Below are 12,913 nucleotides of genomic sequence, written 5' to 3' on the forward strand. Positions count from 1 at the left end.
AGTCTCACTACTATGCAATAAAAACAGTTTCGACACTATCATAATATAGAATGTTAATATAGTGTTTTCACTAGCCCTATTTTCTATTGCCCTTCTTTTTTTCATTTAAACAGTTAAATGTTTCCATTTTTCTATTTGGTATAAATTCTTATTGAGTAACATGTATTCTAAATATTTACTTACTTACTTATAAGTGGTTTTTAAGGAACCTGGAGGTTCATTGCCGCCCTCACATAAGTCCGCCATCGGTCCCTATCCTATGCAAGATTAATCCAGTCTCTATCATCATATCCCACCTCCATGAAATTCATTTTAATATTATCCTCTCATCTACGTCTCGGCCTCCCCAAAGGTCTTTTTCCCTACGGTCACCCAACAAACACTATAAGCATTTCTGGATTCGCCCATTCGTGTTACATGCCCTGCCCATCTCAAGCGTCTGGATTTAATGTTCCTAATTATGTCAGGTGAAGAATACAATGCGTGCAGTTCTGTGTTGTATAACTTTCTCTATTCTCCTGTAACTTCATCCCTCTTAGCCCCAAATATTTTCCTAAGAACCTCAATCTCTGTTTCTCTCTCAAAGTGAGAGTTCAAGTTTCACAATCATACAACACAACCTGTAATATAACTGTTTTATAAATTCTAACTTTCAGATTTTTTGACATCAGACTAGATGACACAAGCTTCTCAACCGAATAATAACAGGCATTTCCCATATTTATTTTGCGCTTAATTTTCTCCCGAGTGTTATATTTGTTATTGTTGCTCCATCTCTTCGAAGGATAAATCTCCATATTCTAAATATTTAAACTTATTAATTTCTTCTATGCATATTTGTTATTATTTTAGATCTTATAATTATTTTTTGCGCTTCAGAAATTCATTACTTTACTTTTATTAACAGATATTGCCACATTATACTTTCTTGATATTTTATTAAGCTCGTATATTGGCTTTTTTTGTTCATTGTCTTCATCATTTTGTATTAAAAAATAAAGTGATCTTTCATAAAGATCGGGAAAGAACCGTTCTGTAACACTGGAAGATACATTTATGGAAGGTGCCTACGTAATACGTACGATTGCTTAGTGCCAGCTGAAATTCGAGCATCAAGGTCACTGGTTACAAAATAGTGCTGGGAGAAGAAAAAGAGGGAAATATTGTAAAATTGCACAACACAATAAGTCATACAAGAAGTGGGATGTGTGTTTTGAGAGAGAGATGTTTTTGCACATCGGCACATTACTCCAGATATAAGCACTCTTCGTGTGCACCTATCAGCAGGATTAGAATGCTGCATAGATGATGAATGAGCAGTTTGCCTGAGTGTAAATTCGAAACGCTGAAGAGATTCAATCATTCTCATGTGGAATTCAGACCTTTTCCCCCGGGGGCTTTATACTGTACGGGAGGGGGGAGGTGGAACCGACAGCAAAAGGAATAATAATTCGGATCTTACCTAGCAACAGAGACAGTCTATGTAAGAAGGTATATAAAGAAATGGGGTCAATTAAGTAAATATAGCTTTCATTTATTTATATTTTTTTTAAATACTACTAAATGTTAATAGAGGTATTGACATAAAAAGTGAATAAAACATGGTGACTATGAACCATCGTTTTGTGTAAAATTCCACCATGAAGCCAGTGTTAACTATCCTTTTTATATAAACCGCCAAAATTTAATAGCCATCCAAGTAGAAATTATTCACTGATATTATTCACTGATTAAATTAGATGAATGCATTTTCCAGTGGCTTTTGTGAAGTTTTAAAGGACAATGGCATGAATATCCCTTTTAAGAATTGTGAGGTAATTCTTAAATGCATTTGACACAGTTTACAAAATGCATCTCTCCAAGTACGATTGAAATACAGCCAACTCATTTAGTTTACCTTCGTGGTCCCCCCCCATGTCCAACAGTTTCATTCATTCACTCACAGCTAACAGCATTAAATGATAACACATATGGAATTATCGTTTTACAGATCTCATTTTCACTTAAACCCAATTGAGAAATTTATTCATTAAAGACAACGTAGGGGGAAAGAAACTGTTCACCCTACTCCATTATCTCCTGGCCTAATTGCCTCATAAGTGGGGCCTTCTTGGTATCGCTTTTGAGGTTCAGACTGTCTTCGGACAGTAGACTTAACAACAACAACGAAAGCAATGGATTCACTTTCCTCAAAACGTCTTTTCTTAAGAAAAATTTAAAAAGTCTCCTGTTTTCACATTGAAATATTTATGTTTAGTGTATACGTATAGCTGTTTTAGTAAACAAAATAATTATATTTACTAAACAAAATTGACACTGAAAACTACGTCAATGAAAACACAGCACACCTTAATTAACTGTAACACTCAAGATGAAAATTCAGACGGTTCAAATTTCAACCAATCAAGATCGACCGGCAGACCACCAACTTTCAAGGAACAACTATGCCTGAAAATTTAAATAACTTAATTTGTTTTAGTTACCTTTACTGAAAAGTAACATAAAATTGAAATACGTTGTATAAACTACATTATTTCAGTTTTAAAAAGTCTGAAATCTCTAGGGGTAGGCGGGGAGACATCCTGCAATCTGAGGAGAAATTCCTCCTTCTCTGAATTCATCACTGCTCAATCTGATTCAGAGCAGCTGTTATTTCATCTAATCTGGCGTCATTTGTTACTTTCGAACTTAATTTTAGCATTTATATATACAGGGTTTTCAATTTAAACAAAAAACACGTCACTTTAGTTATTGAAGGGGAAGTCTGAAACCAGGCTTAATTCCATTTTAGATTTAACCCCCCCCCACCCACAGCTTGCCCCATTTTGAAATTTCAAATGGCATCTCTACATTTTTACACTTAAACTTACCTTATTTATTAAACTGATTTCATTAACAGTATAAGCAATAAATCTTTTGTGACAATCAACCCAGAGGCGGGCCATGTTGTCACACTTTGCAAGAATCTCAAAAATTGCAGAAAACAACTATTTTGAGTCAATAAATAGTAAGTAGAATCTACATTTATATGATCAAAATATAAATCATTATTATGACATAGAATGCGCAATTTGAAAGAAAATATTAACTAAAGGGTTTCGAGACATGTGCATTGATCGCAGCAGAACTCATAATGAGTAGGCGGATCTCGGTACCATATCAGACATCAGTCAAGTGCAGCGCTATATGAAGTGGTCGCTGTCATGCAATATCATGAATAATGATTCATTTGACGTTTAAAAATGTCAGTGGAAGAAATAGTCTACTATTATTACATTTCTAACCACAATTCATCTTCAAGACACTCTTTCTGAATGTAAGTATTGCATTTTAAAGTTTAAAAAGTCAACTCTATCTCTAAGAAAGTTAAATTACATCTTTCAAATTCAATAATAAAGCAATTGTGGTACAAATCTGAAGCATGAACGATCTCTAGGGAAGATGGATGGATGGTATTTGAAAGAAATTGAGGAAAAATTTGGAGCAACGTCGGATCACACTACTAGAGAAAGTAGAATAACATATTTTGAAATGTATAATTTGCGTTAATATTCTGAAATGTTTCTATGTTAAAAGCAAGACTAAAGTCTTGGTTTTTCTGAACGACGCATGCGACGTGCGAGGTCTGCATCGCACTAGTCCGAACTACACGAGAGATAGTGAGTGGTTTCTATAACTGCGAGATAAGAGGTCTGCTCACCACGCAGTTATAGAAACCACTCACTAGCTCTCGTGTAGTCCGGATTTGTGTGAGGCGGGCCTCACACCTCGCACGTCGCATGCGTCGGTTCAGAAAAACCAAGGCTTCGTAAGCCACTTCAATGGAATGTCTTATCAAGCTTCTCATCAGGATTAACGTAAATTGACAGCCGCGTAACTCAGTTGGTAGAGCAACTTGCTACGGACTGGAGCGTTCCAGGTTCAATCTCGGGTGGTGACGGGGTTTTTCTTGTTGCCAAAACTTCCAGAACAGCTCCGAGGGTTACTCAGCCTGATATCAAATTGAGTACCGAGTCTTTCATTAAGGTAAAAGGCAATCGGAGCGTAGTGCCGACCACATCACCTCATTCTAGAGCCGAGGGCATGATATCGTGGGTTTAAAATATAATAAAAGTTTTAAAATTAAAAGAAAAAACTTTAAAACTTCACTGTGTTAAAAATGTTACAGAAAAGGTAATGTACATAGTACACGCCGTACTGCCGTTTCGGCAGGGCCTGATTTATAATTTCAGAGGCTCGGAACTTAATTTTCTTCATAAGGCCCCTTCTTTTCATATATGATAAACAGATCTATCTTATTTAATTTCAATTGTCACCTATCTCCTTTCACCATGGATTTATCGCACAGAAGTTTTTATTAATTCTCTATTTTGAGGAGAACGATTAAAAATAAAGTGGTCCCATAAGGTATCAGTGATTATGTGTGGCCACAAGACAGGGTCAAAGCTAATTTGCATTGGTTGTAGTACCGATACAGTTCCTCGTTTCCTCCAGTGCAGTTAATTCAGGAGTTTGAAAGGAGTGTTAATTTTTCCTAAATTCTGGTTTAGGCTTATACAAAAATATACCTTGGCTTTCTACTCGGACTATTGTCTCTGTATGTCAAAATCTTCATTAGTCTGTGTTAAAGCATTCTTAACTTTTCGAAACTGGAGGTCTCTGTAGGTAAAGGGTTACTGCTAGTAACATATGAACGAACATACTGACTCAATGATCAGCGTTGGTTTTCCTGTTGTTTAATTTCAATAGCTTTCCGTTTTCTTTTATTGGCTACTGACTTAAATTTACTTGGGAATTTCATTCTTAATTATGAACTTTCCTACTAAAACACTTTAACACTATCACTACACACCGATAACGGTCCTGTACCACAGAAATTAGATAAGCTCTAAGGAACACAAGCAGTAGACACTTGGTTTAACACTCAGTACAATGAGAACTGACAATGCTCTTGACTTTGGTTGTTGAATTCATTATTAATTATTTAAATAGGCTTACTGTTACAATTTGAATAAACTGTACATGATAGCCACCCTTCACAAGTGGAACACATTAAACTCTGCAATCAACTTATGACTCTAAACTTAAAACAATAAAGTAATTTTTATGGGTTTTCTAACATAATAATTCAGTACTTATTTATTTCCTCAATTCTGATTTTCAGTTTGTAGAGTTGTTGTCTGTTTCATTTTGCATTATTCATTAAAGAAACGGCTTGTTCCTGGATTTTGTGGCCCTGAGCAGAGGCACCATAGGCTCCTGTTTAAATCAGGCGCTGCGTTTCGAAGTCCATTTACTCCTTCGTCAGCGGTGCAACTACTGTATATCAAGAGAAATGAAAGCATGGAGTTCTATCTCCATGCACCCAAGTGCCTTCATGCTATGTAAAGGGGATATCTTTATCTTACAGAATTTAGCAACTAGAGGAGAATTCAGCACTAGACATATCAAGGAACTCAAAATTTATTAAGTGTTAAAGACTGAAAAGAAAAGTCGTGTAGGTTTACTGGAATTACATAACTGGCATTCGAATGATTACCATAAGACAACAAACTTGGGAAGCCAGAGACCACTTGCGATTCCATCATAATTAACTATATTTGTGTTCTAAATTATTTTCATTCTCTTTGAGACCAACGATGTAAATGAAGTGTCTTTGCTGCATTAAATTTACAAAATGATCATCATGTCTTTCTGTCAACAATTTACGTCAAGCTATCTCTTCTGTGATGATGATGATGATGATGATGATGATGATGATGATACGCAAGTATAACGTATACGGTAGCAAGACTAGTAAATGATGTCGACGATGACCAGCATCAACATTACCGATTGTGTAGAAGCAGTAGCATCTTCACATGCGGACTAACATTGACAAAAAATTCTCACACTCTTGAGCAAGCACAGTATGCAAAACTCATACAGTGGCCTTGGTATTTACCTCCATGTGATATATTGACAATGGAAAAATTATATATGTTTAAGAAACGTATTTGTTAACAATAACAGTAATAGTAATACACAACGCTTATTGTAAGGAATGATATTTATTTTTGTAAGAAATGTGTGACGTAATATTTGACAAACATTACAATTTCAATTTAAAAGGCTAAGACTTTTTTTCTTGTTGTATGTATGAAAATATGAATACCTGGAGTATTATTTCAGTCATTGATCTAAAACTCACGTCTGCAATTTGTTATACAAAATAACTTTAAATATGAACATCAGAATTAAGGAGTGTATGAAGTCTTAAGTGCAAGTTGTAAGAATTGATGACTTAACAATTGAATCGGGTATTGCAGAAACAGCACATGTCACTATGTGTGGCGTACTGACATGTGCTGTTTCTGCAATCCCCGATTCAATTATGTTAGAGACCGATCGGAATAATCTACGTTAGTTACATTTCTAGCTCTTCCGGATATGACAACTTATAATTTTGTGGCCGCCACCGCCTAGCTTGACTATAGAGCGGACACACAGATCTATAGGCGGAAATGTATTGTTCCGTAAGTTAATAACTAGCAGGACTTAATTTTTTACTTTCACTACATTCGTTCATTTAGTGTTCTGTCCAAGGGCAGGTCTTTCACTGCAAACTCAGCTTTCTCCAGTCTTTCCTATTTTCTGCCTTCCTCTTTGTTTCCTCATATGATCCATATATCTTAATGTCGTCCATCATCTGATATCTTCTTCTACCCCGAACTCTTCTCCCGTTCACCATTCCTTCCAGTGTATCGTTCCAAGCAGTTCCTTCTCAGCCAGTAACCCAACCAATTCCTTTCCCTCTTCCTGATCAGTTTTTTTTTTTTTTTTTTAATTTATTGAGTATGTCCCAACGAGTATAACTCATATGTAGGAGCTATACAAGAACACATAATAATAATAATAGTAATAATAATAATAATAATAATAGTAATAATATCTATGTATTTATTCTGGCGAAGTTAAGGCCATCAGGCCTTCTCTTCCACTTAGCCAGAAACAAAAGAAGCTGATACAATTTTACAGACTAATATCAAAGAACTCTAATAAAAATGTATATAGTTATACAAGCACAAGTCGAGTAAAATAATGCAAACATACTAAATAATAATTACAAAATAATATAAGTCTAGAAGTTACACTCAATGAATATGCAAGCGGTAAGTGAACCAATATTACAAATTACAAGAATAACAAATTCAAATGTAAATTATAACTATACAACACTGAGGAAAATTACATCTGTATATACACATATACACACAAAGGAGAATTAAACCTGAATGCTGGTCACATACATATGTTGTACAATGTAATTGAAAAAGTCATGAAACTACAGTCTGTGAAAAACGACAATAACACTAGAATTTATGAAAGAAAGAAAGCAAAATAAGAACAAATAGTAAGATAACAAAGTTTTGGGCAGAAAGAAGAAAAAGTTTGAAATCATGAAATAAATAAATCAACTGAGAATTAAAATAAATAATCTTCCCAAAAACGTATTTTTAAACAATTCTTAAAATACCGGCAATTTGGTAAAAGTTTATATTCTGAAGGAAGTTGGTTAAAGGTTGTAGTTAAAAATGGTTAAGTCCTTTCGTTCCATAAGTTACTGAGCTATGCTGAGAAAAAAATATATTGTCGTTTCAGCATCATTCTTTCTTCACCCACTCTATCCAACACAGCTTTATTTCGTATTCTGTCTGTCCACTTCACACGTTCCATTCTTCTCCATATCCACATTTCAAATGCTGCTATGAGTAACAGTAATGATGATATGAAATTTGGTGGAATGATAGCAAGGAAATAGAAATATCCAGTGAAAATTAAATTCGCTTGAATTATAGCTCTGTTTCCCAGTTTGAAAAGCGACTCTTTTTCGCCCGGCTTATCTCCTTAAGGTGTACAGAATGAGAAACTTACAGGTTAAATTTTTTCGTTGAGAAAATTCCAAAATATAGCGACACAAAAAACAAACTATTCATAAACGTAATTTCCAAACTTTCATCCATTTCTTAACTGCAATTTCGCATGCTGCAATTATTATTGATAAAAGGTAACCTAGCAACAGAGAGTAAAACGCGGATTGCATGTGAACAGTTGATAGTTGACTGTAAGATTCCGAGTCTGAGCTTGTCAAATGTGTATTTCCCGTTAGAAATGCCATATGAATAATATCATTCCACCAGTATCCCATCATTCCAGCTTCACTTAAACGGAGAACCACCGCGTTGAATACTTCCAGAAAGGGACTTCCTTTCTGTAAAAGCATTCCTATCAATACTTTTGCGAATACTTCCTTCAAGTGGCAAAATCCTGGTGATCCACTGGGGCTGCTGTATTTGAAAATTGATTTGTATCTACCTACAGATACAGACATCAATAGCGCCATGTCTCCCCGGTAAGCCAGTCGACTGAAACAGCGCTCCAAATCGTCACACATCATTCTTCTCTTGTATCTTTGTGTGAGGAGTTCTTTGTACCTATGGCCCATGAAGTAATGATAGCCTAGCTTCAAATTGGAGTTTATAAGTTCCTCTTCAGTATTAAACTGCTTCTCCAAACCAGGGTCGATCAGAAAACTGGTAAGGTACGTCTGGTAAACAGTATTTATTGCAAGGCTGTACAATACCCAAATCAAGAAAATGAATCTAATCGAAGCTTTGCTAGGAAAGAATGTTGATGACGATGTGCCCAACACCACGGCCCACATGCTGAGAAAGCAAATTCCCAAATTTGTACGGGATTTTTTAGCCTCTATTCCAATCATCCACAATGTGGTCCATATCACAATGGATACAGCAAAATAAACGAACACGAACATAAACCATAATTCTGTAGAGAATGCCCTGAAGAGACTAGTCCAGCGGGGTATTGGTTTGGCACAAGGCACGTGCCAACTCATATCGAATATCAGATGGGGTATCGTAAAATCTGCGAGCTCCCACAAAGCGGCATCAACAATTGCAACACCAATTGAAACATCAGATACTTTATTAATAGGGTTGCCAAAGAGGCCCGTCCAGGTGCCGTTTTCAAGACGTACGCCCCATTCTCCAAGCAGAGCAGGATGATACACAAGGGTTGCGTTTATTGCTTCCATCACACTATTCAGAAGTCGAATTTCCAACCCGTCCAAGTATACAAGTTCGTTACAAGAATTTATTTCTGGTCTCATTACCATTGGATCATACTGAAAGGTAGAAACCGTAATTGGACAGCCAAAATAGTTGTGAGGTACTTTTATTGGAAAGAGGGAAACGTTCAATAAAAAATGACTATCTCCAATCTCGTTCACTACCCACTGATCAATTAAAACAGGACTTATATTCTTACCACAATTCCCTTCTTTTTGGAATGGAAACCAAGTGTATACATTTAGAACTGAAGTTTTTTCCTCTTCATAGTTGTTATGGGGATACTTTAAAGGTACCACAACTACTACATTCATAATTTTCTCTTTCCAAAGTTCTGCTAAAATTTCCGCTGCCTTCAAACTCGCATGCAGTGACTTTGACAGTACTGCAATGACGAAGTACGCTCTGGAGTTCCAGGAAGTAGTTGTTATGAGACTAGTCACCTGGCTTCTTAACTCACTCACAGAATCGTTTGCGTGATGCAGAAGGATGTAGTTACCACTCTCCTCTTTCAACCTTTTCGTTTCTCGTTTCTGAGATTCCTCCGAATTCTGCAAACGTATAGACCAGTCACAGTGGTCGTGTAATGTTTTCAGTAACAGCGATGCTATATCAACTTCCGCTACTGATGTTGAAGTTTCTCTTTTTGATTTTGAGGGAGCGGTTAAATTTTTGAAGGCATCAGTTTTTCCATTTCCAAGATGTTGACTTACAATTATCGTTCTTTTAGATGTGAAATGATGAGTCGTGATATATATTAAACATTCCAAAAATTGTACGAACTCTCCAGAGGCTATTGGAAGCAAGCCAATCAAGAAGATGTGCATCACGTTCATATTTGACACACGATTTGCTTTCAGAGTCCTACTTGGCTGTCAGTGATATCAGTAAAATAAAGATACACTATAATAATGTTCCATTTACGGACGATATTAAAATACGAATATTCTAGGTCACAGATAATTGCAAAAACGTTTAAGTATAAAGATAATTTCTCCTATACATTATTCTTAACAATTCTTGTTTAACTGAAGATATTATTAAACAATCATTTGAAAAGATGGAGAATAAATGATTCCTGCTAATATCATCACTGATGTTGTAAGATCTGTTGAAGATCGAACTCGGAACTAATTGTTGATTGATCACTAAGACTTGGAAAATTTAAGACACTTGAATGTTTAGCAGAATTACATTAAATGCCGTAGCTTTCTTTTGTTTATTTAGTTTTAAAGTTCTAAACTATAAACTCCACCTATCAGTATACACAATGCACACTATCACGATCATGATGACGATGACTTATGTTGCGTGTTCTCCAGATTAAACTGCAGATGGAAACCAATTTGTACTAAAATATGCATCCTCAACGTACGGCAGAATTATAAAACAAGATGTTAACATTAATTTAAATTTGTCTCACACATATTTCCTTTAATATGATGTTCCAAGAACTATAACACTCTAGTTGGAACTCAAACGTTGTGGATTTGTTGAAGAGTGGCGATCTACTAAATTTGCTGTTTCACTTTCTAAGCAGCGTTCATATATTCTGCACGCATAGACCATATTACATTAATTATTCAATCTCTACTTACGTTACAAATATTATTTAGTACCATAGACCTTGCAATGACATAATACTAACGAAATAAATGTTATAAAAGCAGTGACAGGACGTGATTAAATGCACTGGTAATTTATCAAGGAATGATAGGCTGAGCAAGGTGGCGTAAAAAGATGTTTATTCTCATGGAACTTATAAAATATTATAAATCAATGCCGAAAGGAATGTCATACAATAAGATACGGAAAACTGATAATACAGTAGTGAAATTAAAAGGCTGGTAAATTTCTTGGCTCTAAGTCCAGAGAACTTGGATTCGATTCTCGGCAAGGACAAGAAGACCTCCCTCTCCCTCACCCTCTCCCTCTCCCTCTCCCTCTCCCTCTCCCTCTCCCTCTCTCTCTCTCTTTCTCACTCTCACACACATGGACTGCAAGTTTGTGTTTGTCTTATGCTTCTCCTATACTGTCATAAATAGTCGACCGATGTCGACTAATAAACATACAATAATGACAACAGACCAGGAAATTTTAATCCTAGAAGAATGGCGATTAGGATCTGGGTTCTAATCCCGACGAGTCGCATTTTTGTGGTGTACAAAGCCAAGGTTCCCGAGTGTTCTTCTCGGGATTCTCCCGTTTCCCTCCATCATTCTACCGTCACTCTCAGTTTCAATATTCATTATTATCATCTCAACAGTATTAATCTAAAACGGTGTAGCATGATGTGGTACTGTGACTGGCATATAGACAGAATCAGTCTGAGGAGGCGTAGTATGCCTTCGGGGGGATGGAGGGACACTCGAGTGGAACTTCATCGGATACTTAAGCCAATACGGCTGAATCTATCTATACAGATGGCACACGTTATCTACAAAAGCGTGACCGTTCGTACTTCAAAAATCATTCCTAAGTATAGGAGTCATAAGACACAATAAGGCCATTAGAGCCCCATCTTCCGTATCGATGATTTTAGATCACTTAAAGCAGATCCAAAAATATCGTCTCTCAAATTTTAAATCTGTTCAATGAAAAATCCCAGACCTGACCGGGACTCGACCCGGGGCAGCCGCACGACAGGCTGAAAATCTGACCAATTAACCACCACAGGGGAAGGCTTAAAATCCAGAATGCATATGCGTCTAGTGTCATCAAAAGTAGTTTGTTTCTCCAAAGATCACCGTATCAACTTATCACGTACGGTGTAGACCTACTGTGTATAATATTGAAGACTCCTAAAAATGCATTCCCTTTTGCAAGTACATCAACATCCAAATCCTGGCAAGCACCTTCTTCAAGGGAAAGAACACAGCTTCTCGTCAGATCTGAGAAATTTGAAGACAGCTTTACAACAATCCACTAAATCAGTGGTTGCCAACCTTTTTTGACTGATTACACACTTTACTGAACGCCCACGATATCACGATACATGTATTTGATTTTTTAATAATAATAATAATAATAATAATAATAACCACTACTTTTCTTCTGGAGAAAAAGCCAGTCGAACTTCATGTAGAATATTTTATAGCGGATGGGGAGATGGGGTGTCAAAATTTTCAATATCAGTCCTGAACTGTGTGAAAAATGTTAAACTTCTGCTTTAATTTTAGGATCAAAAGAGATTACTATTCACTGCTCGGGAATTTTGTCGTTTTTAACCTCCTTTTCGTTCACTAAGGCTTCCTAGATCTAAGCGGAATTCAAAGAAGAATTATATTAAAAACAGTTATTCACACATATTTCGGTTCCATGATGAAAAGTGCAACAAAAAGGTGCCGTTGCAGCAGGTTCCGCCAGAAAAAAAGCACTGATAACAACTTCTATGTAGTGTCGGACATCCAGTGTTGTAGATAGGCTGATGTTAACACGCAATTGAAAATTCTAAAAGAACAAGCAGAAACTTGAGCGGAATTAGAAAAAAACAAAGGTATGTGTCAAAAATCCCAACGTATCTATGCTGGATGTCCGATAAAATATTTTTATTATGGCTTTTGAAAACTCGCCTATTTAAATTAATGTGAAGTCTGCTCTTGGTGGGTTGCACAGAGTTTCTATATACGTGGCCTGATGGTTGAAAAACTGAACTGAGCATTGTTGCAGATGTTCACGTTTCATTGATAAAGTAAGTCTATATCAAAATAAAATGTACCATATCAAAGACTTTGTTGCAAATAAAAAAACGCTTTGTAAAGCGATTTTCTGGATGCAATAAAATT

The 12,913-nt window shown here is 36.0% G+C and overlaps 2 protein-coding genes across 2 annotated transcripts in view; one reads left to right on the forward strand and one right to left on the reverse strand.

Moving 5' to 3' along the window:
• Positions 1-12,913, forward strand: part of LOC138709125 (ABC transporter G family member 20-like) — a 299,649-nt gene that overhangs the window by 114,450 nt on the left and 172,286 nt on the right. The gene's annotated exons all lie outside the window — the stretch shown is intronic.
• On the reverse strand, positions 7,973-9,175 carry LOC138708530 (probable glutamate receptor). The gene has a single exon (XM_069838645.1). The coding sequence runs from the start codon at positions 9,173-9,175 to the stop codon at positions 7,973-7,975; it is 1,203 nt and encodes a 400-aa protein (XP_069694746.1).

This window comes from Periplaneta americana, chromosome 11 (assembly GCF_040183065.1).
Source record: "Periplaneta americana isolate PAMFEO1 chromosome 11, P.americana_PAMFEO1_priV1, whole genome shotgun sequence".
NCBI lineage: Eukaryota > Metazoa > Arthropoda > Insecta > Blattodea > Blattidae > Periplaneta > Periplaneta americana.

Excerpts from the sequence above, each read along its gene's own strand:
- LOC138708530 (XM_069838645.1), bottom strand. The coding sequence starts at position 9,175 with ATGGTAATGAGACCAGAAATAAATTCTTGTAACGAACTTGTATACTTG.